At 40.2% G+C, this 28,000-nt stretch overlaps 2 protein-coding genes across 3 annotated transcripts; one reads left to right on the top strand and one right to left on the bottom strand.

Moving 5' to 3' along the window:
- The first annotated feature begins 17 nt into the window (after positions 1 to 17).
- On the top strand, positions 18 to 19,594 carry CLEC5A (C-type lectin domain containing 5A). 2 transcript variants are annotated; one of them, XM_004046343.5, is made up of 7 exons: positions 18 to 185; positions 680 to 778; positions 1,593 to 1,652; positions 3,030 to 3,098; positions 11,017 to 11,153; positions 15,124 to 15,230; positions 16,723 to 19,594. In XM_004046343.5, exons 2-7 carry the CDS (start codon positions 700 to 702, stop codon positions 16,835 to 16,837), a joined length of 567 nt encoding a protein of 188 aa, XP_004046391.1. In that variant the 5' UTR covers positions 18 to 185; positions 680 to 699; the 3' UTR covers positions 16,838 to 19,594. The 2 variants fall into 2 exon arrangements, with proteins under 2 accessions (XP_004046391.1, XP_018887289.1); XM_019031744.4 differs by lacking the exon at positions 3,030 to 3,098.
- Positions 19,595 to 20,265: 671 nt separating this feature from the next.
- On the bottom strand, positions 20,266 to 24,496 carry LOC101152908 (olfactory receptor 9A4). The gene is made up of 2 exons (XM_004046342.4): positions 24,259 to 24,496; positions 20,266 to 22,045 (listed from the first exon to the last, which is right to left on the bottom strand). The coding sequence occupies exon 2, from the start codon at positions 22,013 to 22,015 to the stop codon at positions 21,071 to 21,073; it is 945 nt and encodes a 314-aa protein (XP_004046390.3). The 5' UTR covers positions 22,016 to 22,045; positions 24,259 to 24,496; the 3' UTR covers positions 20,266 to 21,070.
- Between the last annotated feature and the right edge of the window lie 3,504 nt (positions 24,497 to 28,000).

Raw genomic sequence — 28,000 nt, 5'->3', positions numbered from 1 at the left:
CCACTGAACAGGAAGAGGTATTTCTCGGGGATGCTACCAAGGCAGAGACTGTGAAGAAGGAAGAACGTTGCTTGGGCAAAAGGAGCATATTCTCAGGAGACGGGGCCCCTGCCTGCCACACCAAGCAGTAGGCCACCAGGAGGACCCCCATCTGCAAGCAAGCCTACCCTTCCAGGGAGAAAGAGGTGAGTCTGTCTGTCTGTCTTGGCTGCATGGACTGTTGACCAATGCCAAGACCTTCAGGGATGCCTGTCCTGTCTGTCACCTACCCCTGGTATTTGGAAGATTGAGGCTTCTGACAACTTAAGTCAGTATGGTGAAGGCTACAGACTAAGGTCCTTGGGAACAAGGGTCATTTCAAGGATAAGGGTTCTCAAAATACAGGAGAGGGTTTAATTATTAGACAGAATTTAGGAGGCCACAAACAGGGCAAGGCTGAGGCCTGGAGTAGGGAATGAGTGAAGGAGAGGCAGTATGCCAAGTTCCAAGGCTCCAATCAATACATGGTTCTTTCTGTGTTCGCGGCCCATGCTGGGTCACCTCCTGGTACCTGTCAATGTCATGCCTGTCTTCCAAGCCTGCCTTGCTTTAGGTACTCTGAGTGAGAGGCTGGGATATGTCCTACTGAAAAGCAGCCTTGTTCCCAAATTCTGATGCTGCTGTGCTCTAATCTTCACAGGCCCCTGCAGCTCCTTCATCATGAACTGGCACATGATCATCTCTGGGCTTATTGTGGTGGTGCTTAAAGTTGTTGGAATGACTTTATTTCTACTTTATTGTGAGTATTTGAGCAACCTCTTGCCCCAAACTTCATGTTGTCTTGCTCATTGACTCTTCTCTCAGAATGCATGGTTGTGTGTAAAGGTTACATATCCAAGTCTTTCCACCTGAGACTAACTGACCCAACCTGAGGTCAATTGGCAATGCCTTTCTCACTCCCCAGCACACACAGTGGGCCAGGCTCCTTAGTCTACCTTGGAGATATAGAACTTACCAGTCTCTGATGGTTAGAACGCCACACAAAGCTTTTGCTAGTAGAGTATTAGTTGGGTGATCTCAGCTGAAGTACTTGGCAGCGCTTGTTATTGTTGGCAAAATCTAAAAATACAGCTCCAGTTCAACCCAATGACAAGGCCATGGTAAGAGCTGAAGTATAATGTAACAGGATTTAACTTAGAAAGAAATTTCTCTTTGTATACATATAAATTAATTCATCCAAATGCCTAGTGAAAGAAGCCTCCTATGAAAGCATTTTACTGCAATCAGAAACTAGAATCTTCTCCAGCCCCAGAAGCCAGTAGGGAAAATAAATGAGGAAGGAAACATGAGTGGGAGGCAGTAGTTAGCTAAGAGGTGTCTTCCTCATGATGCAATCTGAAGGTGCAATTCCTATCATGTCAGACAGCAGGACAGAAATATGAATAAGGGAACGTAGTCACAAAACCACATTCATGCATCTTCACTGAGTCAGAGAGTTCAGTATTTCCCACTAATAGTCACAGTACCCTAGCAGCCTCTGTGCTGATACTTGTTTGTCATATTCATTGTGTAGTCACATTTGGGGCTGAGCCAACAGCTGATTTTCTTTTCAGTCCCACAGATTTTTAACAAAAGTAACGATGGTTTCACCACCACCAGGAGCTATGGAACAGGTAATCTGCATGGTGGTAAATCTTCTCTCCATCCTCCTGCTACTTCCATGCTGAATTCCTAGAGACCTTCCACACAGCCTCCTTTCCCAAGAAATTCTTTTGTACAAAGGGTCCATAAAGATCTTCTAATTAATTCCCTTTCTTTTACATATGAGAAAACCAAGAGCAGACTGAGGGAAATTTCTGATCCTTAGTTTTTCTCCTGGATATGGGGATGATTTATATCTAATCATTGTAATAGAATGTGAAAGTGCTTAATAGCCAGTAGCTATGGGAGATAGAGAGATGACTGGGGCATGGTTCTCCTCTCCCTATTAAACCAGCTTCCTCCTGAAGGCTTTCCCAACAACATCCTCTCACTTCCTCTTAAGACACCTATTACTACTGACATCGTTAGGAGAAAGACCGTTTCTCATTTATCTTAGTATCAACAGAGGCAACCCAATACAGTGAGCTGTATGGAGAAAATACTCATAAAATATGTATTGAGTCCTTAAGTTATAATCTCAAAGTAGTTTCTGATGAAAACCAGGCTATTACATCTTAGAGTCTATAAACGGGGTACTGAAATAAAAAGTGAATGCCAATTTGTTTCATTAAGATAAATGTAAGTAACTAATTTGATGTCAGAGTAAAGTGGTCTTCAACCACAATGGACAAATAACTGGCAGCCCGATTAGATGTTTGACCAGCCTCTGAAGCCACTGCAGCTGCCTGCTCAGACAGCCAGTGTTCCCAGGAAAATGAGGCCCCTATATGGATTTCTAGAAATGAATGGACCCGTCCCTGCTTATAGAAAATCTCCCTAAAGTTCACCTGCTTCCTTGGCTGCTAATATCCACTTGGCCCTGAAATTTTGTTCCAATTAGCTTCAATCCTTAGAGCTAATACAGTGCTGATGAGAAAAGAGTCCCAGAGTTGCCCAGGATTATGAATTTTCATATTGAATCTGGGACACCAGAAATAGAAAGAACAGCAAACATGCTGTGTGGAGCCTGGGCGAGAAGTACTCCAAACAGTCCTTTGGAGAAAACACTGTCAAAGGTTTATATACGATAGGAGTGTGAGAGTTTCTCTCTGGTACTAAATTCCTCCATTACTTTTCCTTTCTTCTGTTCTTTTTCTCAGGATTTGATGCCTATGGCTACATCAAAAAAAGGAGACATGATATAGGATTTGGGTGTCGAGCATGACAAATAATGATAGTAGTTAGATGGAAGGCTCAAAGAAAGAAATTATTTGAAATGTTCTAGCTCAGAGTGGCCAAGAGCTTCTTGTCACCTCCATGATTCAGAGTCACACAGCCCATACTCTGATGTTTCTGTTTCTGTGTTGTATTCGTCATACCATAACCTTCAGGTTTTCTTTTCACTTCAGTCTCACAGATTTTTGGGAGCAGTTCCCCAAGTCCCAACGGCTTCATTACCACAAGGAGCTATGGAACAGGTAAAGTGCATGGTTACATCCCCTAGGTTCTCATGCACTGAATTCTTAGAGATTTCTCCCATTGTCTTTATTCTTATGGAATTTTTTTGCTCAAAGGGACCATAAAGACCTTCCAGTTCATTCTCTTTGTACATATTATTTTGGCTTTTATTTTTTAATTTTCTCAGTACATAGTAGGTATATATATTCATGAGTTACATGATATATATTGATAAAGGCATGCAATATGTAATAATTATATCAGGGTAAATGGAGTATCCATCACCTCAAGCATTTATCTTTTGTATTACAAACAATACAATTATACTGTTAGTTATGTTTAAATCTGCAATTAAATTATGTTTGACTATAGTCACCCTGTTGTGCCAGCAAATACTAGATCTTATTTATTCTTTCTATTTTTTAGTACCCATTAACAAGCCCCACTTCTCCCCCATACCTCCCCACCAACTACCCTTTCCAGCCCCTGGTAACCATCCTTCTATGCTCTATCTCCATGAGTTCAATTGTTTCAAATTTTAGCTCCTGCAAGTAAGTGAAAACATGTGAAGTTTGTCTTTCTCTGCCTGGCTTATTTCATGTAACATAATGACCTCCAGTTCCATTCATGTTGTTGCAAATGACAGGATCTGATTTTTTTATGGCTGAACAGTACTCCATTGTGTATATGTACCACATTTCTTTAACCATTCATCTGTTGATGGACACTTAGGTTGTTTCCAAATCTTGGCTATTGTGAATAGTGTTGCGATAAAAACGGGAGTGCAGATGTCTCTTCAATATACTGATTTCCTTTCTTTTGGGCCTATACTTAGGAGTGTAATTGCTGGGCCATGTGGTAGCTCTGTTTACAGTTTTTTGAGGAACTTCCAAACTCTTCTCCATAGTTGTACTAGTTTACATTCCCACCAACAGTGTATGAGGGTTCTCTTTTCTCCAAATCCTTTCCAGCATTGGTATTGCCTGCCTTTTGGATAAAAGCCATTTTAACTGGGTTGAGATGATATCTCACGGTAGTTTTGATTTGAAATTCTATAATGAGGAATGGTGTTGAGCACCTTTTTATATTTCTATTTGCCATTTGTACAACTTCTTTAGAGAAATGTCTATTCAGATCTTTTGCCCATTTTTAACTAGATTATTAGGTTTTTTTTCCTATACAGTTGTTTGGGCTTCTTATATATTCTGGTTATTAATACCTTGTCAAATGGGTGGTTTTCAAACTTTTTTTCCATTCTGTGGATTGTCTCTTCACTTCGTTGATTGTTTCCTTTGCTGGGTAGAAGCTTTTTTAAGTTGATATGATCTCATTTATCTATTTTTCCTTTGGTTGCCTGTGCTTGTGGGATATTACTCAAGAAATCTTTGCTCACTTCAATGTCCTACAGAGTTTCCCCAAAGTTTTCTTGTATTTTCATAGCTTGAAATTTTAGATTTCAGTCTTTAATCCATTTTGATTTGGTTTTTGTGTATGTCAGGAGATAAGGGTCTCCTTTCATTCTTCTGCATATGAATATCCAGTGGCCCAGAACCATTTATTGAAGACACTGTCCCTTCCTCAATGCATGTTTGTGGTACCATTGTCAACAATGAGTTCACTATAGATGTAGGGAATTATTTATGGGTTCTCTCTTCTGTTCTGGTCTATATGTCTGTTGTTATGACAGTACCATGGCATTTTGGTAACTAAAGCTCTGTAGTATAATTTGAAATCAGGTAATGTGATTCCTCCAGTTTTGTTATTTTTTTGCTTAGGATAGCTTTGGACAGTCTGGGTCTTCTGTGGTTCCATGTACATTTTACGATAATTTTTTCTATTTCTGTGAATAATGTCATTGGGTTATTGACAAAGATTGCATTAAATCTGTAGATTGCTTTGAGTAGAGTGGACATTTTAACAATATTGATTCTTCCAATCCACGAACATGGAATATTTTTCTATTTTTTGGTGTCCTTGTCAATTTCTTTTGTCCTTGTTTTATAGTTTTCATTGTATAGATCTTTCACTTCTTTGGCTAAATTAATTCCTAGATATTTTATTTTATTTGTAGCTATTATAAATGGGATTAGTCTCTTAATTTCTTTTTGGAGTGTTCACTGTTGGCATATAGAAATGCTAGTAATTTTTGTCTGTTGATTTTGTATCCTGGAGCTTTACTGAATTTGTTTATCAGTTCTAATAGTTTTTTGGTGGAATCTTTAGGTTTTTACAAATATAAGGTCATATCATCTGAAAACAAGGATAATTTGACTTCATCCTTTCCAATTTGGATGCCCTTTATTTCTTTCTCTTGTCTGACTGCTCTAGCTAAGCCTCCCAGCACTATGTTGAAAAACAGTGATGAAAGCGAGTGCAGCCTTGCCATATTCCAGATCTTACAGGAAAGGCTTTCATTTTTTCCCCATTCAATATATGCTGGCTGTAGGTCTGTCATATATGGCTTTTATTTTGTTGAGGGATGTTCCTTCAATACCCTGTTTTTTGAGAGTTTTAATCATGAAGGGATGTTGACTTTTATCAAATAATTTATCAGCATCAATTGAAATGATCGTATGGTTTTTGTTCTTCATTCTGTTGATATAATGTATTACATTGATTAAGTTGCATATGTTGAACCATCCTTGCATTCCTGGGATAAATCTCACTTGGTCGTGATGAATGATCTTTTCAATACATTGTTGAATTCAGCTTGCTAGTATTTTGTTGAGGTGTTTTGCATCAATATTGATTGGTATATTTGCCTGTAGTTTTATTTTTTGATGTGTCTTAGTCTGGTTTTGGTATCAGGGTAATGTAGGCTTCATAGAATAAATTTCAAAGTATTCCCTCTTTCTCTATTTTTCAGAACAGTTTGAGTAGGATTGGTATTAGTTCTTCTTTACATACTTGGCAGAATTCAGCAGTGAAGCCATTGGATCCTGGGCTTCTCTTTATTGGGAGAGTTTTTATCATGGCTTTCATCTCATTACTTGTTATTGATCTGTTCAGGTTTTGGATTTCTTTGTGGTTTAATCTTGGTAGGTTGTATGTGTCTAGGAATTTGCCAATTTCTTCTAGATTTTCCAATTTATTGGCATATAGTTGCTCATAGCAGTCACTAATGATTCTTTGAATTCTGTGCCATCCATTGTAATGTCTCCTATTTCATCTCTGATTTTATTAATTTGGGTCATCTCTTTCTCTCTTTTTTTTTTGGTCTGGCTAAAGGTTTATTGATTTTGCTTATCTTTTCAAAAAGCCGACTTTTGTTGCATTGATGTTTTGTATTGTTTTCTTCATTTCAATTTATTTCTGCTTTGATCTTTATTATTTCTTTTGTTCTACTAATTTTGGGTTTAATTTGTGCTTGCTTTTTTAGTTCTTTAAGATTTGTCATCAGGTTTTTGGTCTGAAGTTTTTCTTTTTTCTTGTTTTTTTTCTGATGCAGGCACTTATAGGTATAAACTTCCATCTTAATATCCTACAGGTTTCAGTATGTTGTGTTTTCATTATCATTTGTTAAAAGAAGTTTTTCAATTCCTTTCTTAATTTCTTTATTGACTGATTGGTCATCCAGGAGCATATTGTTTAATTTCCATGTATTTGTGCAGTTTCCAAACTTCCTCTTGTTACTGACTTCTATTTAATTCCATTGTGGTCAGAGAAGATGCTTAATATTATTTCAATTTTTTGAATGTTTTAAGGCTTGTTTTGTTACCTAACATATGGTCTATCCTTGAGAATGATCCATATGCTGAAGAAAAGAATGTGTATTCTGTAGCTGATGAATAGAATGTTCTATAGATATCTATTATGTTCATTTGGTCTATAGTATAGATTAAGTCCAATGTTACTTTGTTGATTTTCCATCTGAAAGATCGGTCCAATGCTGAAAGCAGAGTGTTAAACTCTCCAGCTATTATTATATTGGAGGCTATCTATTTCTTTAGCTCTAATAATATTTTCCTTACATATCTGGGTGTGCCAGTATTGGATGCATATATATTTATATTGTTATATTCTCTTGCTGAATTGACCCCTTTATCATTATACAGTGACCTTCTTTGTGTCTTCTTACAGTTTTTGTCTCAAGATCTATTTTGTCTGAAATAAGTATAGCTACTGTTGCTCTTTTTCAGTTTCCATTGGGATGGAATATCTCTTTTTATCCCTTCATTTTTAGTCTGTATGTGTCTTTATAGGTGGAGTGTGTTTCTTGTGGAAAATAGATCATTAGGTCTTGTTTTTTCATCCATTCAGCCACTCTATGTACTTTGATTGGAAAGTTTAATCCATTTACATTCAATATTATTATTAATAAGTAAGCACTTACTTCTGCCATTTTGTTATTTGTTTTCTGGTTGTTTTTTGGTCTTCTCTTCCTTCTTTCTTTCCTTCCGGTCTTCCTTTTAGTGAAGGTGATTTTCTCTGGTGGTATGATTTAATTTCCTGCTTTTTGTTTTTTATATATCTACTGTATATTTTTTGATTCAAGGTTACTATAAGGCTTGCAAATACTATCTTATAGCCCATTATTGTAAGCTGATAACAACTTAACTGCTTGCATTAACAAACCAGTAAGCAAAAAAAGAAAACTAATAAAAACTCTACATTTTAACTTTGTCTCCCACTTTTTAACTTTTTGTTGTTTCTATTTATAACTTTGTTTTTACTGTCTATGTCTTGAAAAGTTGTTGTAGTTATCATTTTTATTGGTTCATCTTTTAGTCTTTCTACTTAAGATACTTTACATACCAGTTACCCTGTTATGATATTGTGTTTTTCCATGTACCTACTATAATCAGTGAATTTTGTATATTCAGATGATTTCTTATTGCTCATTAATGTCCTTCACTTTCAGATTAAAGAGCTATTTTTAGCACTTCTTATAGGACTGATGTGCTGTTGATTAAATCCCTCAGCTTTTATTTGTCTGGGAAAGTCTTTATTTCCCCTTCATGTTTGAAGGATATTTTCATCAGATATGCTATTCTAAGGTAAAGAGTTTTTTTCCTTCAGCAACTTAAATATGCCATGCCACTCTCTCCTGGCCTATAAGATTTCCACTTGGGGGACATCCCAAGCCCAGTAACGCTGTGGGTCTGCTACCAGACATATTGGAGCTCCATTGTACATTATTTGCTTCTTTTCTCTTGCTGCTTTTAGGATCCTTTCATTATCCTTGAACTTTGGGAGTTTGATTATTAAGTGCCTTAAGGTAGTCTTCTTTGGGTTAAATCTACTTGGTGTTCTATAACCTTCTTGTACTTGGATATTGATATCCTTCTCTAGGTTTGGGAAGTTCTCTGTTATTATCCCTTGGAATAAACTTTCTACCCTTATCTATTGCTCTACTTCCTCTTTAAGGCCAGTAACTCTTACATTTGCCCTTTTGAGGCTATTTTTTAGACCTTACAAGTGTGCTTCATTGTTTCTTATTCTTTTTTGTCTCCTCTGACTTCTGTGACCTCTCTGATTCTGTTATTAATATACTCTGATGCATTCCTCAGTATGTGAATTTCATTTTTTAACTCCAGAATTTCTGCTTGATCCTTTTTAATTATTTCTATCTCTTAGTTTATCTGATAGAATTCTGAATTTCTTCTCTGTGTTATCTTGAATTTCTTTGAGTTTCCTCAACACAGGTATTTTGGATTCTCTGTCTAAAAGGTCACATATTTCTGTTTCTCCAGGATTGGTCCCTGGTGTCTTATTTACCTCAACTGGTGAGGTCATGTTTTCCTGAATGGTCTTGATACTTGTGGATGTTCATCAGTGTCTGGGCATAGAAGATTTAGGTACTTATTGTAGTCTTCATGGTCTGGGTTTATACCCATCCTTCTTGGGAAGGCTTTCCAGGTATTCAAAAGGACTTAGGTGTTGTGAACTAAGCTCTATCTGCATGGGGGACATCCCAAGCCCAGTAATGCTGTGGGTCTTGCAGACTCGTAGAGGTACCCACCTGGTTGGTCTTGGATAAGATCTGAAAGATTTATCTGGATTACCAGACAGAGACTCTTATTCTTTTTCCTTACTTTCTCCCAAACAGAATCTCTTTCTCTGCGCTGAGCCGCCCAGACCTGGGAGTGGGGTGACACAAGCATCCCTGTGACCACCACCACTGGGACTGCATTGGGTCAGACCTGAAGCCAGCACAGCACTGAGTCTCACTCGAGGCCCACTGTAACCACTACCTGGCTACTGCTTATGTTTTGTCAATGTCCTAGGGCTCTATAATCAGCATATGGTGAAGCCAGCCAAGCCTGTGTCCTTCCCTTCAGGGCAGTGAGTTCCACCAGGCCCTAAATAGGTCTGGAGATGCTATCTTAGCACCAGGGACTGGAGTCAAAAACCTTATAAATCTACCTGGTGTTCTGTCCTCCTGTGGCTGAGCTGAAACTCAAATCATGAGACATAGTTCTTTCCACTCTTCCCTCCCCTTTCCGCAGGCAGAGGAGCTTCACCCTATGACCACTACCATCACAGGTCCACAGGGTCACTGCCAGACTACCACTGATTTTTGTTTAAGGCACAAGGGCTCTTTGGTCAGCTTGTCATGAATGCTGCCAGGCCTAGAACCTACCCTTTATGTCTGTGGGCTCCTATCTGGCTCAGGGCAGGTCCAGAAATGCTATCCAAGAGTCAAGGCCTAGAATCTTGGACCCCAAGAGCTGATCTTTACTTCTCTGTGGCCAGTCTGTTACATAAGGTGCAAGACAAAGCCCCCTTTACTTTTCTCTCTTCTTTTCTCAAGCAGAAGAATGTGCTGGGTTTCATCTGAAGCCCAAGACATCTCAGTCTCACCCAAGGCCCATAACATACTACCTAGGTATTGCTGCTTGTTATTCAGGGCCCAAGAATTCTTTCATCAGCAGGTAAGGGATCCTGTCAGGACTGTGTACTTATCTTCAAGACAGAGGATTCACTTTTGGCCCAGGGTATGTCTAGGTGTCTCTACAAATGTCTTTCAGGAACTAGGGTTTGGAATGGGGACCTCACGACTCTGACTAGTGCCCTATTCTACTGTGGCTTGCATCCAAGATGCAAGACAAAGTACTCTTTACTATTCCCTCTCCTCTCCTCAAGCAGAAAGAAAGGGTCTCTTTTGGAGCTGCAAGTTGTGCTGCTTGGGGTTGGGAGAGCAATGGCACAAGCATTCCCTTGGCCACCCTGGCTGGTATCTCAGTAGGTGCCCCCTAATTCCACTGGCTCAAAGCCCAGCTCAGCACAAGGACTTGCCTAGGAATTGCAGTCCTTGTGGCCTAGACTACCTTTCAAGTTTATTTAGGTCCCCAAAGCAATTCAGCTCACAGTGGCGAGGCTTGCCAGAACTCAGGTTTCAACCACTGGGATGGGTTATTCCCCTCCGGCTAGCGCTCATCTAAATGCTTCCTCCATGGGTGGGTATCAGCTGAGTTTGGTCCGTTTTGCCCTCCACTGTGACAGAGCAGCACTGAGTCCAATGTAAAGTCTCACAATCCCCACACACTCCCTCTCCCATGCACATAGACTTTACCATGCCATGCTGTCACTGCAGCAGGGATAGGGTGGGGGTGGTATCAGCAATTTAAGACTATCTTTCCTACCTGCTGCAGTGCCTCTTTCAGCTATCCAGGTACTGAGTGTTCATCTGATTTTTTGTTCTCATGTATGTATATGTGCTTTCTTGTGTGTAGATAGTTGTCAAATTTGGTGTTCCTGTAGGGGGATGACTAATGGAAACTTTATTCAGCCACTGCACTCTTCTCCTTATTCTCCTTATATTATTGTCAAGGAACCAGACTAGACTGGGTGGAATTTCTTCCTGGATGGAGAATAATTTTTACCAATATAATTGTTAAAACAAAGCAAAAATATGTATCACTGTTTCATGACTTAGTTGCAGGATTTATAACCCAAACCAGTAAACTCGTACTCTCCTTTCTTGGACCTCTTCAGTCTGCCCCAAAGACTGGGAATTTTATCAAGCAAGATGTTTTTTCTTATCCACTTCTGAATCATCTTGGAATGAAAGCAGGGACTTTTGCAAAGGAAAAGGATCCACATTGGCAATTGTCAACACGCCAGAGAAACTGGTGAGAACACTGGAATGGTACAGTAAAGCCACACACTCCACACAGCCTCAGTGGGTGGGATGGGGTAGAAACTTGGGGGAGTGGGGATGAGAGGGAGTGAGGAATGGAGAGGTGGCTGGCTGAAAAACTGAAGCTATTTGTTCTGGACTGGAGGTTAGGAGACTCTTTTTAGTGGCAGTGAAGCAGCATGATTTTCCAGTTTCATTTAACCACAGAAATTCGCACCTTGTGGTCTTTTCTATAGCGCACTGTAATTAGCTGATATCCTGGGGATGGGCTAAGACATTTAAAGTGAAGCAAATGACCAAATGAGATGATGTGTATAAAAGTTGTTTAACAACAAAAAGGATACCTTATAGATGTGATGTCAATGTACCATCCCAGTCTGCATAGTAAACAAGGAAGACGTGAATTGACGAAATTAGTAATGTGAAAAAGTAAGAATCAGGTCATAGAACTGAATTTGCAGTTGATGATCATGATAATAATAATGAGGATGTATTACTATCCATATTTTATAAATGGCAACTAGGGCACAGAAAAGTAATTTGCCCAAGGTCAAATAACAGAACATGGAATTGAATTCAGATCTCTCTGACTCCAAAACCCATACTCTAATCTGTGCTACATACACTATACTCTTGCTTCTCTCGCTTCTATCCCTTTATTCCTCCTCTAGAAAGTCCTCCTGTGATTTAGAAGAATTTGTAAGAAGATCTCCTTTCTGAATCTTGGTAATAGATGACCAAGGGATCTGGACGCTACAAACCCTCTAGGGCTAAGTACCCAGGTAGCAATGGAAAATGTCTTAAGGTAGAAAAACAGGAGCAAGACAGGGGAATGAAAAGAGGAAAGGAGGGAAGGCAACGGGAAGAAGCAAGTGTGACAAGTCTGCCACACCCATTAAGTTTTGTGGATCCCAATTTGCTTGACCAAAACACATCCATGTACCTTTTCCTTGGTGATGAAAAAGGTCATCACTACTAGCCTGGCCAACATGGTGAAACCATGTCTCTACTAACAATTAGCCAGGTGAGGTGGTGCATGCCTGAAATCCCAGCTACTTAAGTGGCTGAGGCACAAGAATTGCTTGAATCCAGGAGGCGGAGGCTGCAGTGAGACATGACTGTGCCACTACACTCCAGCGTGGGCAACAGAGCAAGGCTCTGTCTCAAAAAAAAAAAAAAAAAGGAAAAGAAAAAGACAAAGGTCATCATGGCAATGGTTTGCTGGTGACTCTCAAGTCTGCATCTCCAGCTCATCCTTCTCCTCCCAACAAGTATACCAAATTCCACTTCGATGTTTCAAGAGGCCCACAAACTCACTATGTTCAAAACTGAGTCAATTATATTTGACCCCCCCCCCCCCACTCTTCCTGTTGCATTCCAAATACTGGTGAGTACTCATGTCACCCAAGACTGAAGGCTTAAGAGTTTTCTGGGACCTTACCTTCTCTTTTCTTCCTCAATTATTTGTTAAACAAGTCCTTTTCTCTCTATGCCGACAACAAATAGTTCAGTTCTCACCTGGATTTCTTCAGAATTCTTCTAATCCATCTCCTTGCCTCCAGTTTTGCACTCTTTCTAGCTATCCTCCTCAGAACTGACATTATAATACCTCTAAGGCTCTAAACTGTACCATTTTCCAAATTAAAGTGGGTTAAACGCCAGTTCTCCTAGCATGGCATATGTCAGGTTCATGACCACGACAAATGTCACACTCAGGGTCAGGTTCCAGCCCATGCTAAGGTCCTAGGGGAGTGGGTGGGTGGCAGATAGCTGAAAGAACACTCGGGGGGCCATACACAGGTGAAATGTAGTTTTATTCAGCAGCTCTTTCATCAGCAGCTTTCTCATACTCTCTGTCTGTCTGTCTCAGCTGCTTGCTCCAGCCGCTCCCATTCACAGCTGCGCAGCTGGCTGTCCCTCAGCGTTCAGGGTCAGCAGCTTAACTCTTTCTCCCTCTGAGCATGAATGCATGCTGAGCCATGTCCTGGCTGCCCTCTATCAGTCTGCAAGATGGACAGCCTTGGTTCTCTCTCTCTTTCTCTGGGCACCAGAGCCCGTACCATGTCAAGGCACGTTGAGCCAAGCCAAGTTGCATGCACAGCATCGGCAGGTCAATTATACCTTTTTCAAACAATAGTGGCTCTGAGCTAAGCATGAGCTTACACAAATAGGTTATATAACAAGTATATATATATATATATATATATATATATGCCTGCTTCCTAAACTCGCTGAGTCACTTTGGCCTGGATGTCCGCCTCAGCCTATTCCTTGACCAAAGCACATCCATGTACCTTACATCATATCAGGCCTTGCACAGTGCCGCCTCTGCCTTTGCTCCAGCCTTGTCTCTCAAACCACCTCCCTGCCACCACTGCACTAACTACGCTGAGCATCTTGTAGTTCCTCAAGTGCTCCAGGCTGCTTCCCCACCTGCCTATGATCCACGCTCTCTTCCAGGAAGTCCATACTCTTCCCGACAGTTTGTCTGACAAACTTAGCTATCTCCTAAAATTCATCTCAGGTATCACCTCATCTATCATTCTAGAAAAAGTTCAGATCTATGTAGAATGATCACCTTCTCCTTTCTGCCTCTTCCAGATCCAGTATATAATTTCCTAGTACTACACCTGAGATACCTCCTTATGCTAGTTAAGTTGGTTGTCTTCCCTCATTAAACCTGTGGTTCTTCAAACATGATGGGACCACTGACTTTTTTAAAATGGTGATAAAATCTATGTACCCCTTCCCAGAAACATTACATAAGCAAAATATTTTTCATAACATTCTAGTGGTTTCATAGTTTTCCGGGGAAACCATCCATGGCTTCCAGCATGAGAGTTCAGCATTAAGGATTCTGGTGTTAGACCATGGGTGAGAAAACTTTTTTTAAAAAGGGTCAGATAACATACATTTTAAGCTTTTCAGGGCATTGGTCTCTGCTGTTGTAACTTGAAAGCAGCCGTAGATAATGTGTAAACAATGGGCATGGGTGCATTCCAATAAAACATTTACCAAAACAGGATGAAGTCTGGATTTGGCCCACTGGTTGTAGTTTGCCAACCCTCTTGATCATAATTTCTTTGAGGAGAAATATATTTGTTTCCACATCCTCAGCCTAACACAATGCATGGCATATAATAGACACTCGAGAGATGTTTGGTGAATGAGAACATTCAGTAATTAATTAAAAAGTAATGAAATAAGATATTTCAGAAAAGGAGAACATTGAAAAGCGAGAAACTAAGGAAATAGCCATGGGGATGGAAAGAATAAGACTTGGATACCCACTGATTATGGGACGTATGTGACAAGTATAGGAAACACTTCTGGCTGAAATGATTTGTAACTCACCAATTATTACAGAACAAAGATGTCTAGGACTAGTGTCAAATCAGCAAATATTTGACAAGCACTTGCTTATTTCTTCTTGGATTACACTTTTAAAAGCAATACACTTTTAAATCTCACCGTTTTCCTTTCCTAAGTACTCAATATATAGAAACACATTTTATTAGCACTTGGTTCAGCCTCACTTAGCATACAAAATTTCTGGCAACAAAAACAATCCTATGAATAGAAGCATCACATATTTTTTTAAATGACCCTGTTTTAGATTGTACAGTACCCCTTCCCTTTCATTCTCACAGTGTGGTCCCTGGACAGAAACATCAGTATCACCTGGGCATTTTGTAGAAAAGTAAATTACTGGTTCCCTTCACTAGACCTACTTAACCAGGAGCCCAGCAGTCTGTGTTTTAACAAGACCTCAGGCTTTCCAAATTCCCTCTGAATCTTGACAACGACTTCTTTACGGTTAGTTGTGAGTCCCAGCTATAGCCGGTCCCAGAGTTCTCTACCGGCCTTCCTTATTCCCAGGATCAGATATAATCATGGGCACATTGGCTCAAGAGAGGCATCATTAAAAGACTCACTGGTGAAATTTTTTTTTTAATTTCTAGAAGTTTCTTCAGGACATAACTGATGCTGAGAAGTATTTTATTGGCTTAATTTACCATCGTGAAGAGAAAAGGTGGCGTTGGATCAACAACTCTGTGTTCAATGGCAAGTATGTGAACATCCCACAGTTTCCTGGGGATCTTGGTTTGCTTCAAAAGACAAAACCTGAGATTGGTGGGTTCACCCTGGAATAGCTCAAACGCTGACACTTGACTCTGTTCTGCTCTTCTCCTTTCTTCCAACCCATCTATTCCCTGAGACACATTTTAATAAATGTTTTCTTATGAAAGAGATCAAACTTTCATAAGGAGAAAGAAGAGTATTCATATAGCAAATTATTTTATTCAAATCAAGATCCAAACAAATCCACCTACATAGCATTCATTTGATGTATCTTGTAGCTCTCTATAGATGCTAGTTTCTATAGCACTGAGCATTTCTGACTGATCAAAAAAGCTCAGTCTCTTGACTTCAAACAGACTAGATACGAGTCTAGACTGGATGCTAGCCATCTCTAGGAGACAGGGTCAGTTTTATGGAGGCAACCCAGTTGGTATAGAGATGAGATCTATTTCTATAACACTAGCGTTTCTGACTGATCAAAAGGGCTTCGTCTTTTAACCTACAGATCACATTTTATTACAAAGTACATACAAGTTTCCCCAGATATGCCTTCTTTATCTAAGAAAGGTTATTATAAGCAACTTGTCTATGTCTTAAAGCTATGAACTTCTGACCCCCCAGAGCTTTCTCCTGTGAATTGTTCCATGGAGATGAGGATTGGTGAGAACACCAATAATCTTCCCAGGGTTTATACAAAAATAGTGATTAAGACAGAGGTCAAGTCAGTCCCCCAGCCTGTAACTGGGCTTCCCTACAGAGAGGAGGAAATTGACATTTATTCAGTGTCTGCTAATGCCAGCACTATGCTAAACACTTTGCATATGTTGTTTCCTGAAATATTCCCCATGATGCTACATGAAAAGCTTTTATCACTCCCCATTTCACAGACAGTTGAACTGAGGACAAGTAAAGCTCAGAAATGTGTTAAATATCATAAAGCTAGTCCCAAACACATGACATTTCTCTGAAACTAGAGTCTTTTCAGTCAGACTGAAACAGACTGAATGACAGAAAAAGAGGTGGGAGAGCCAACAAATACCTCCACCAAGTTTTTCTGAGGCCACTATGGTCTGGAAAGGGATGCACAACCTCTCTCCTTTTCCTTCCTGTCCTCTTGCTGTGAACATGCATACTATCCTAAACAGTACTTTTGGAAGAAGAGACAGCCCATGAGATGCTTCTAACCAAACGCCAGAGTGAGTTAGTTAGTCCAAGACTGTGAATCCATACAAGCTCACAGGAGAGCTGACAGGAAAGGGTGGGTTTAGAGCTGCATTTGCAGAGCTGGATTAGGAAAAGGATCTGAGCTAAAAAGGAGGCTACGCAGATGGAGACGTGTGTGGGCCCGGTAGTCTGCTGCCCTTCCAGGCAAAACTCCTGCAAGACTCTCACTCTGGAATCAGGAAGAGGCGGGGCTAAAATGATGGGCCATCACCATGCTTTGTTTTCTGTTTGTTTTGTTTTGTTTTCTCATTTAGTGTTACCAATCAGAATCAGAATTTCAACTGTGCGACCATTGGCCTAACAAAGACATTTGATGCTGCATCATGTGACATCAGCTACCGCAGGATCTGTGAGAAGAATGCCAAATGATCACAGTTCCCTGTGACAAGAACTATACTTGCAACTCTTTTTGAATCCATACAGGTCGTCTGGCCAATGATTCTTTTACTTACCTATCTGTCTACCAGTAGCGGTCCTTGCCCATTTGGGAAACTGAGCTTCTTTCTTCTGCACTGGGGGACTGGATGCTAGCCATCTCCAGGAGACAGGATCAGTTTTATGGAAACAACTCAGTTAGTATAGAGATGAGGTCTGCTTCTGTAGTACTGAGCATTTCTGACTGATCAAAAAGGCCTAGTCTGTTGACAGGGTTTGTTTTATTTTAGCCTCAGAGTATACCATACTACTAGGGAGTAACCGTAGAGTGAGAAATTATAAACATTATTTAGGGATTACCATGGTGGAAGAGGGATAAACATAGGTCCTGTGACTTCGTCTCTGTTCTCAAGGGAACCCCATTCACATGCCCCTCCTAACTCCACAAGCCAGGGTAGCAGAGGCTCTCCTCAGTCTGAACTAAGGCTTGACCTTGGGGAGGGCTCCTAGTGCTGAGCTTGGAGAAGCACGGACAGCAGCATTGTTTATGGGAATGGAGAGAGGTCTGGGCAGGATAGGAACCTTCTTGGAGACCCCTTTGAAGAAAACCAGGCAGCCAAGGGAACCAAACACACTAGATTTCTGTTCTTCAGCAAAGCCCTGAAGAGACACTTAAGCTAAAAATTCCCTTGCCATATTTCTGAAACTCCATTATAACATATGTAACTCCTTTGTAACCAAAATTTAGGTAAGCAGGCTTCCTTTGCTCTGAAGGTTTTGAGTACCTGGCTGTATTTGTTGAGTATATTTTTAAAATTTTGGATAGTCTCTTAGGCAACAATAATCACAATATATTCGTCCCTTCAGTTCTGGAGAAAGCCTGATACCAGGCACAGCCTGCTGACCCCAAGGAGCCTGGCACTGGTTGGCATCACATTGATCTAGAACTGGTCCAGCCGACGAAGCAGTAGAAAAAGAGAAGGGCTGCTCAGGGAAACATTGGCTGGGGGCAAGGAATAAGCACATAGTAAAAAGGGAACATCAGGGTCAAATGGAAATCACCTGAGACAGGAAACAGGGAGTTCATTTGGCCACACTGGAAGAAAGGCAAGAAAGAGGAAGAAAAGTCTTGGAGTACCCTGGCTGTTCTCCACACTCACAACACATCAGCTATATACTCTGCTTGGTGCATAAGAAAGAGAAAAGAGATGCCTTTTGTGTTTTGAGTAAGAATAATTAAACCATAAGGAAGACCATGTATAAAACTGATGGAAATAATAGTCACCTAAGTACAGCACATACCATTTTGTGTCTAATAACAATGTACCACAATAATGACTGTACATATCATTGTATGTATACCAAATAAGATTGTTGTAAATCATATTTTTTATTACAACACTAAGTTCTGCTTCTGCATTCCTAGGTTTCATCATTTTTGGCTCCTTAGCATGGCCACTTACAATTTTTTAACATGAGATAACACATCAGGTGTCAGAACTTGCTTGAAGGGAATTACCAGAAGTAATTTGTGTTTGAGATGGGGTGGAAATTGGAATTATATTAGTAGCCGGTGGAGATACAAGTTCTCTGACTGTGTTGGGAAAGGATAAGTGCTACCGTTGAGAAGGGAAGAAAGGCTGAGTCTAGGTGGAGAAAAATATCAACAGAACTCTAGCCAAAGGCAAGCCCCAGAACTCAGACAACAAAAAGGAAATCCTAATCCTTCTGTTTTGAGAAGAGAAAACTGTAGTTGCTTCACTTCCTATTTCATGACAGAATAACTGCAAACTTTTAAGATCAGGAAATGTAGACATCTAGTGATTTCTTTAGTAGACAGTTTAATTTCCCCCAAGATTAGGAGACACTTCTGTGCAGGTTCTAAAAGGAGCCCAATGGCCTGGGGTGGGAGTGGGGAGTAGATAGGGAATACATGGGCTTTGGTTTAAGTTCATCATTGGGAGAGTTCCTGGATCCTTGCAAGCTTAGATAAATGTGATCTTTATTAGATAGCAGTGGCATGCTTTAAAAAAAAGGCAATGAAAATTTAGCAAGCCACTGAATTTGAGTTTTCACTTTGTTTCTAATATGCTGTGTGAATCAGTACAGTTTTCTTACCCTTTCTTGGTCTTAATTTCCTTACTGATAAAATGGGGTAGTAATACCTATCTCAAAAAATTATTGCATATATTAAATAACATTCCTCTATGTATCTCAATGGCATTAGACATTAGGAGAAGCATTTTGTGGAGGATTTGAAGTTGAGATCTTCATCCAAGAAGTAGCTTTTCAATTTGCTAGAAGCTTAATGTAGGCAAGCCACTTAATTTTTCAGAACTTGTTTACTCATTTATAATATGGGAATAAAAATTTGCGCAAGTCAGAGAAGGGTGCCTTAAAAATGTTGTGGCCAAGCCACATGAGATCAAAGGCACACTTTTCATGACCTCAAATGTGGGCCCAGCCTAGGTCAGCCAACCCCCATCCAACCCTTAGACTCACGAACAAATCCACCTGAGATCAGCAGAGCCACCCTAGATCAGCTGAAACTCTAAGCACAAAAATAAAAACTTATCACTGTATACCACTGGAGTTTTCTGGTTATCTCTCGTATAGCAAAATCTAACTGATGCAATCTCCATCTGGCCTTCATCCTTCTCCCTTTATTGTCTTTTCGTGTATTGTTCATCCAGCAACCAGGATGATCTTGTTAAAACATTAAACAGATTCTGTCACTCTTCTTCAGTCCCCTGTGATGGTTTTCCAATGTGCTTCTGGAAAGAGCAAACATCCTTAAAAGGCTCAGTGTGGTGATTCCTCAAGGATCTAGAACTAGAAATACCATTTGACCCAGTGATCCCATTACTGGGTATATACCCAAAGGATTATAAATCATGCTACTATAAAGACACATGCACATGTATGTTTATTGCGGCACTATTCACAATAGCAAAGATTTGGAACCAACCCAAATGTCCATCAGTGATAGACTGGATTAAGAAAATGTGGCACATATACACCATGGAATACTATGCAGCCATAAAAAGGATGAGAGTTCATGTCCTTTGTAGGGACATGGATGAAGCTGGAAACCATCATTCTGAGCAAGCTATCGCAAAGACAGAAAACCAAACACCACATGTTCTCACTCATAGGTGGGAATTGAATAATGAGAGCACTTGGACACCAGGCGGGGAACATCACACACCAGGGCCTGTCGTGGGGTGTGGGGAGAGGGGAGGGACAGCATTAGGAGAAATACCTAATATAAATGATAAGTTAATGGGTGCAGCACACCAACATGGCACATGTATACATATGTAACAAACCTGCACATTGTGCACATGTACCCTAGAACTTAAAGTATAATTTTTAAAAAAAGAAAAAAATAGTAAAATAATATTATCTTTTTGCATACCTGGAAAAAAAAGAGGCTCACAAGGCTCTACATGGTCTGCATTCCAGTTACCACTCTGACTGCAATTGCTTTCTCCTTTGCACGCTCCATTTCAGCATCTTTGTTACGCCTTCCCTAGGATCTCTCACTTATTACTCACTATGCCTGGAATGTTCTTTAACAAGTTTCCGAATGTATCACCACCTTACCTCTCTCAATCTTTCCCTGAAAACCTTATTTGAAATTTCAACACTCCTGCAAGAGATACTCCCTTTCATTCCTGTTTCACTTTTCTTCACAATACTTCTTCATGATCTAATATACTATTTTCAAAAGCTTTATTGAAATATAAATCACATTCCATAAAGTTAACTCATTGAAAATGTATAGTTCAATGATTTTTGGTATATTCATAGATATTTACAACCATCATTTCAAAAAGAAAGCCTGTACCCCTTAGCTATCACTACCCTATGTCTGCATTCCCCTCAGCCCTAAGCAACCACTAGTCTATTTTCTAGACTATATAGATAGTCTATCTCTAACGTTTAATTTTTCAAAGTTTAATTGTGAAATCATCGTATCTTAAGAAAGGCAGATGATAGATAGATAGCTAGATAGCAAGACATGTCTTAAAAATAATAGACTGAGTTTCAAGTAACAACTAACCATACTAAAAACCGTAGCTGTAACTTAAAAGTATTTTGTTGCATGCAAATCATTTGATAATGGTAATAATTATGATGCAGTTCAAAGATGAGCAAGTTCTTTTCAGATTATTCTAGAATCCATACTAAGTGCTTTACCATGTAAAAGTCCTCAGAGCAAGGCTAATTCCTGAATAGTTGACAGCAGCGTTTCACCCCATCCCGAAGGGCCTCTATGACTTTATCATTCCGGAGGGTGAAGAAGAAAGGATTGAGGAAAGGAGTTACTACTGAAACCATCAGGGAAACTACCCGATTGTAATCAGCTGCCTGCGTTTGCTTGGGTTTCACGTAGAGAAACAAGCAGCTGCTGTAGCCAATCACAACACAGGTGAAGTGGGAGGCACAAGTGGAGAAGGATTTCCTCCCGCCAGAGGATGACGGGATCTTCTTGAGAATGGTGGAGATGATGTAGGCGTAGGAGACAATTGTAGGGATCAAAGAACCAAAGAGAACAAAAACAGCCATTAAGAGGATAAACTCCGTGAAAAGAGTATTATTGCAGGATAGTTTGAGCAATTGCCCTCGGTCACAAAAAAAATTGTTCACCACATTTGATTTGCAGTAAGTAAGCTGAAACATGACATAGACCGGCCAGATTTGAAAAAGAAACCCAAACACCCATGACACAAGAACCACAAAGTTGCAGGTGTGTCTGTTCATAATGATGTTGTACCTCAGAGGGTTACAGCCAGCCACATAACGGTCCACTGCCATTGCTCCAAGTAATGCGAACTCTGTTGTCCCCACAGCAAGGTACAAGAAGAGCTGGACAACACAGGCAGACAAAGATATTGTCTGCATCCCAGGGAGCAGCAATCCCCAAAGCATCACGGGGACGATTATGGTTGTGACCAGGATCTCCAGGGCGGAGAGGTGGCCGAGGAAGAAATACATGGGGGACTGCAGACGTCTATCCACACAGACAATCATGATGATGACTGTGTTTCCCATTAATGTCACCAAGTAGAAAAAGAAGAATATAGCAAAAAGGATATGATGTAGTTCTTCAGAGCCAGGGAAGCCAAGGAGATAAAATTCAGTGGCACTAGAGTAATTCATCAACATTTAGTTCTAAGCCCTTGTTCCTTGTGAAATCTAGAGAGCAAAAGAGAGAGAACAACTGCTTCTCATCCTAAAAAGATTAAGGACATTTCAGGTTGAAAAAACATTCCTCTCCTGCTCCTCAACTCCATAACCTGACTCTACTATTTTCTATACGATGTTGATGTCAAACACTTCATGAAGAATATATATCTTTTGAAGATAAATGTATATGTTCAAGAAGATGAAATCCAGTTATGAATACCAAATGGTAAACATGAAAACCCACCCACCCTAGTATGCACTCTTTCTCAATACACTGGACATCTGCCTCCAACTCTGCTCTCACCGGCCACCCTGTCTGCTTCCATGATCACAACGTGTTCACTTACACCAGCGCCTCTATCATCTTGGGTAGAACTAAATTGCCTTCTCTGCCTATTATGTCTTCATCTTGCAAATCCTAATGCATCTAAACAATTATAAGAAAGTATTCCTGGCTGGGTGTGGTGGCTCACGCTTGTAATCCCAATACTTTGCGAGGCCAAGGCAGGCGGATCACCAGGTCAGGAGTTTGAGACCAGCTTGACCAACATGGTGAAACCTCGTCTCTACTAAAAATACAAAAATTAGCCGGGCATGTTGGTGCACGCCTGTAATCCCAGCTACTCAGGAGGCTGAGGCAGGAGAATTGCTTGAGCCGAGATCGCACCACTGCACTCCAGCCTGGGCAACAGAGTGAGACTCCGTCTCAAAAAATAAATAAATAAAGTATTCCTAGCCAATCTCACACAGGCATGGTTACTTTTTTCTTCTGTATCCTCTAAACACAGGCTCCATTTGCATTATGTTCATTTAAAAGTTTTCACTTCAGTTATATTTACCATTTTGGGGGGTGATGTTGGGAAGTGAGGTCTATCCAGGACACTGTCACAAGGTAAGAGCCATTTTAAGACAAATATTGAGTCTTTCCCTGACCTCTGGGATACCAGCTCCCTTGAGTGGATTACCCACTTCTTCCTCTTTATTTTTATAATGAAAGCCATCCCCACCTCTTATCTAAGTGACTGTGTCTCCCCCACGCAGACAGAGTCTGATCAGCTCCCAGTTAACAATTTCTAGCTCTGAGATTGTGATTCCTCTTGTTATGAGATGACAAAGAGGAGGAGGAGAAGTCCAGGAGTGAAGAGGCTGGAACTTTAATCCTCAACTCCCAACACAGCCTCCACCCTAGGGCCAGGAGACAAGAAAACAGCTGTGGTGTGGAGGTAACTTATCCTCTGCATCTCCCAGTTCTCAGCACCCCAGTTTCAGCAGAGAGACAAGACCTCCCAATGGGAAGTCTGTGCCTGCATCCAACTTGCCATGATCTCAGTCTGTTAGAGCAGCTTGGAAGTTCCACAGAGCAGATCTGCTCCTCCGTGACCACCTGTTTTCTCCAGAGTCCTGGGGCAATAAAAAGTGTCAGAAGACACCAAAATGGATCACTCTGAACTCCTTAGAATGTCTGGACTCCTTCCCTTACCACATTCAGGTATTTGCTCAAATGTTTCCTCTTTATGGGCCCCTTCCCACTCAGCTTCTCTAAAACAATACAGGCACACCTTCCTCTCAAACCTGTGTTAGGCTATATTTTTCATACTAATTGTCCTCACCAATATCTCCAGTCACATTATACTATTACTTGTTTATTAATTTATCATCAAAATCCAATATTTAATTAAATACTTCATAGGTAGGTCATTTCTCTTTCTCGTTCACTTCATCTCTCTTGTATTACCAGTGCCAAGAACAGAGTCTGACACTAGAACAGAGTATGCACTCTGTATTTTAAATGAATATATCAATGAATAGATCAAAGAAAAAAAATCAGTGAATGAACAAGGACTATACAGCCTGACTCTTCTTCTCTCCATTCATTCTTCTCTGAAGCAACATAAAGTCAACCTGCAATCTCTCTCCCTGGAGCTCCCCTACTATGTGGCAGGCAGATATATGGAAGGAATGGGGAGAAATGAGAGAGCAGGGACTTGGGTAGTGGCAGAGCATTGTGCCTCTCGCCAGCATAGGGCAGAGAAGAAATGATTCTGCCCTCTGCTCTGGAGAGAGGCTTTGCTGTAGATCTCATCCTCTATGCAACTCCCACTGTCCAGTCTTCAGGCTCTAGGTATCCTTGTTCTAGGAGGCAGCCAAGCCCCGGCCCTCCCATCATGATGCTCTCCTACTGTCTACTTCACAGAAAGGAACCCCCTCTGGAAGACACTCACCTCCGGAGAAGCAGCCTGGACTGGAAAGTTCTACTGCTCCCCAGGGACCAGCCCATGCTATCTCTCGCTCACCTAGTGCTGAGCTATGCTCAGGAGACAGGAACAGCTGCTTCTGTCTCTGTTCAGAGTGAAGGATACTGTCCTTATACAGAAGCTTATGCAAAAGTCCAGAAATACGAGTGCTGAGGAAAGAGTCCAACTGTCTCTGTCTCTCTCCTTCTCTTTGCTTCCTTCTCTCACTCCCTTATCTGTCTCCAAGGATGAGTATTCACTGAGGAACAATTTGTACAAGTTCAGAGACACACCAGGGATGCTGTCAAGGAAAAGCTGCCAAAAACATTCACCCTTCCCTCCTGAGGTTAATCAAGTTTTAGAACACCGAAAAGTTGTCTAATGGGCAAACTTGAAATCTCCCTCATGAGGAACCTCTCAACACTCCAGGTTGCCTTCCTTCAGGCTCTGAGTTATCACCATGCAACCCAGGCTGTGAATGGTTAGCCCCCTGAGCTGCTCCATGCCTCTCCCTGATTCTACGTGGCCCTGTGGAGCCTAAGCTCCCCGCTCGCCATGATGGCCCCACTAGTGACTCCTAGGCACAGAGCAAAATTCTAGAGGCCACCAAATGGAATTTTATCAAAAATTTTCTCTTCATTTCCAAGTATTATGAAGCACATGTTTCCAGATGATCTCTGCACTCCTATCAGAAATCCTCTGCCTATAGTTATGGGAACCCTGCTAAGTGGGTAATAGACAGGGTCTGCCACCTGCTTCAACCTCATGCACTGTTCATGCTACACCCATTCCACTGTTTGCAACATGCAGACATTCCAACTGTGGCTTCTCAGTCATGGGAACTGTGCTGACGGCTGCCCAGGTGGCTGTGCTGAGTCATGTTATGACAGGTGGAGAAATGTGAAGGAAGGGTGCTGAGAAATGAGGAAGTCCGAGGAGGATGGAACCTTTGTCTGAGAAAGCAAATTACAGATCCAAATTCCCTAAGTCAAGGCATGGTTCGGTTTCTCCAGACATGTTTCCAGGGTTATTAACTATACAATGGCAGAGTAGAAAATGGAGCAGTAGGAAGGAATGTAAAATAATAAAAACCCCTGGGAAAACATTGGTTTCTTATTAACTTAAATATACATCTACTCTATGACCTACCAATTCTATTTCTAGGCAGTTGCCTAATACAAATGAAAACATGTCCTCACAAATATTTCTGTTATCATATTCATTGTATATTTATTATAGCTACTAATGACAGAAAATAAATGCCCATCAACAAGATAATTTGATATTCATTTGAGGAAATACTATTCAGCAATGATTCACTACTTGCTAATTCAGTGATCCCAGCGACTTTATAAGACATAACTAACCCCAATAATGAGAGTCAACTACATATTTATATAAGGGAATAATGGTCAGGAAAAAAGTAACAAAGTACTGATGTATACAGCATAAACAAATTTCAGATACATTACACTGCATAAAATAATCTGACACCAAAATATGCTAAACGTATGGTCCTAATGTAACATGCTCTAGAATTGACAAAATCCATAAAAGAAATCCCGGGCAATTCTTGGAAGGAAATTGACTGGGAAGGATTATGAGATAATTCTTGGCTATACTATCCCTTTTTAAATTGCTGCAATATATTTGGTCCACTTTTCATTTAGGCCTCTATGTTAATGAGAGATATTGGTCTGTGGTTTTCCTTTCTTGTAAGGTCTTTGTCAGGTTTGAGCTATCATAAATGAATGGAAAAATAAGCCCTCTTTTCCTATTTTATGGGAAAAAAACATTTGCATTATTTCCTCCTAAATCGTTTGGCAAAGTTCATCATTGAGAACATTTAGGCCAGGAGTTTTATTTGTGAGAAAGTTTTTAATTACGGGTTCCACGTATTTAATAGCTATGTGACTATTCAGAATTTCTACTTCAGTTTGTGTCCATTTTGAAGAATTGTGTTCAAGAGAATTGCTTAGTTCATCTAAATTGTTGGGTTTATTGGCATAAAGTTGCTCATACTCATTTTCATGCTTTCAAGGTTCACTGTCTCTGTTATGATATCCCTTGTTCCCATTTCTGATATTGTTACTTTGTGTGCTTTTGCTTCCTTATTATTCTTGCTAGGGATTTATCCATTTTATTAATTTTTTCAGAGACTTTACTTTGGCTTTGTTGATTTTTTTTTCTATTTCTTTTCTGGTTTATATTTTAAGTTCACAAGTCATTTTTTCCTGTGTATGTCTTCAAGTGGCATTCTTTTCATAAGAATATCAGTCATATGCTTAGGAGCCCACCCTACTCCATTATGACCTCATACTACCTAATAACACCTGCAACAACCTTATTTCCAAATAAGTTCACATTCTAAGGTACTGGGGGTTAAGTCTACAAGGGATGAATCTAGAGGCACAAAAATCCAACCATAATGGACATCTTGATTGCCTCTGACTTGGGACGATTATGAATAGAGCTGCTATAAATATTCACGTAGTAGTTTTTGTGTGGAGATTAATTTTCAACTCATTTGGGTATATATAAAGGAGAACTATTACTGGATTGTGTGCTAAAATTTGTAAGAAAGTGCCAAACTTTTGGAAGTACCAAACTGTCTTCCAACGTGGCTGTACCATGTCGCATTCCCACCAGCAATGACTGAGAGTTCCTGTTGGTCCACATCCTCACCAGCATCTGGTGTTTTGGATTTTAGCCACTTACTAGGTGTGCAGTGGTGTCTTGTTGTTATTTTATTTTATTTTATTTTATTTTATTTTATTTTTATCTTATCTTATCTTATTTTATTTTATTTTATTTTATTTTATTTTATTTTATGTTAGACGGAGTCTCACCCTGTTACCCAGGCTGTAGTGCAGTGGCACTATCTCGGCTCCCTGCAACCTCCACCTCCACCCCCAGGATTCTAGCGATTCTCCTGCCTCAGGCTACCTAGTAGCTGGGATTACAGGCACCCACCACCATGCCAGGGTGTGTGTGTATGTGTGTGTGTGTGTGTGTGTGTGTATTTTTTTAGTAGAGGTGGGGTTTTGCCATGTTGGCTAGGCTGGTCTCGAACTCCTGACCTCAGGTGATCAACCTGCCTTGGCTTCCCAAAGTGCTAGGATTATGGGCATGAGCCACCGTGCCTGGACTCATTGTTGTTTTAATTTCCAATTCCCTGATGACATATGATGTGGAACATCTTTTCACATGCTTATTTGTCATCTATACATGTTCTTTAGTGATCTATTCAGATATTTCCCCATTTTTGTAACCAAGTAGTTTCTTGTTGAGTTTTGAGGTTTTTTATATTTGTGATACATGTTCTGTAATGTGTATGTGTTTTGCAAGTATTTTCTTCCAAACTATGTCTCTTCTTCTCATTCTCTTAAGTCTTTCTTTCACATATTGTGCTTTTGGTATTGTAGCTAAAAAGTCACCACAAAAGCCAAGGTCACCTAGGTTTTTCTATGTTTTGTTTTAGAGTTGTAAAGCTTTACATTTCACGTTTAGGTTTATGATCCAAGTAGAGTTAATTTTTTGCCAAAGGTATAAAGTCTGTGTCTGAATTTTGTTTGTCTGTTTGGTTTGGATTTCCAGTCATTCCAGCAACATTTGTCGAAAAGATTATCCTTTCTCATTGGATTGCCTTTCTTCTTTTATTAAAGATTCGTTTACTATATTTGTGTGGGTCTATTTCTGGGCTCTCTGTTATGCTTCATTGATCTAATTC

Source organism: Gorilla gorilla, chromosome 6, assembly GCF_029281585.2.
Source record: "Gorilla gorilla gorilla isolate KB3781 chromosome 6, NHGRI_mGorGor1-v2.1_pri, whole genome shotgun sequence".
Taxonomy (NCBI): Eukaryota; Metazoa; Chordata; class Mammalia; order Primates; family Hominidae; genus Gorilla; species Gorilla gorilla.
Note: the sequence above shows the minus strand (reverse complement) of the source record. Positions and strands in the feature narration are given on the sequence as shown.

Excerpts from the sequence above, each read along its gene's own strand:
- CLEC5A (XM_004046343.5), top strand. The coding sequence starts at position 700 with ATGAACTGGCACATGATCATCTCTGGGCTTATTGTGGTGGTGCTTAAA. Across the intron at positions 3,099-11,016 it reads CACAAGGAGCTATGGAACAG|TCTGCCCCAAAGACTGGGAA; the intron begins GTAAAGTGCATG and ends GGACCTCTTCAG. Across the intron at positions 11,154-15,123 it reads TCAACACGCCAGAGAAACTG|AAGTTTCTTCAGGACATAAC; the intron begins GTGAGAACACTG and ends TTTAATTTCTAG.
- LOC101152908 (XM_004046342.4), bottom strand. The coding sequence starts at position 22,015 with ATGTTGATGAATTACTCTAGTGCCACTGAATTTTATCTCCTTGGCTTC.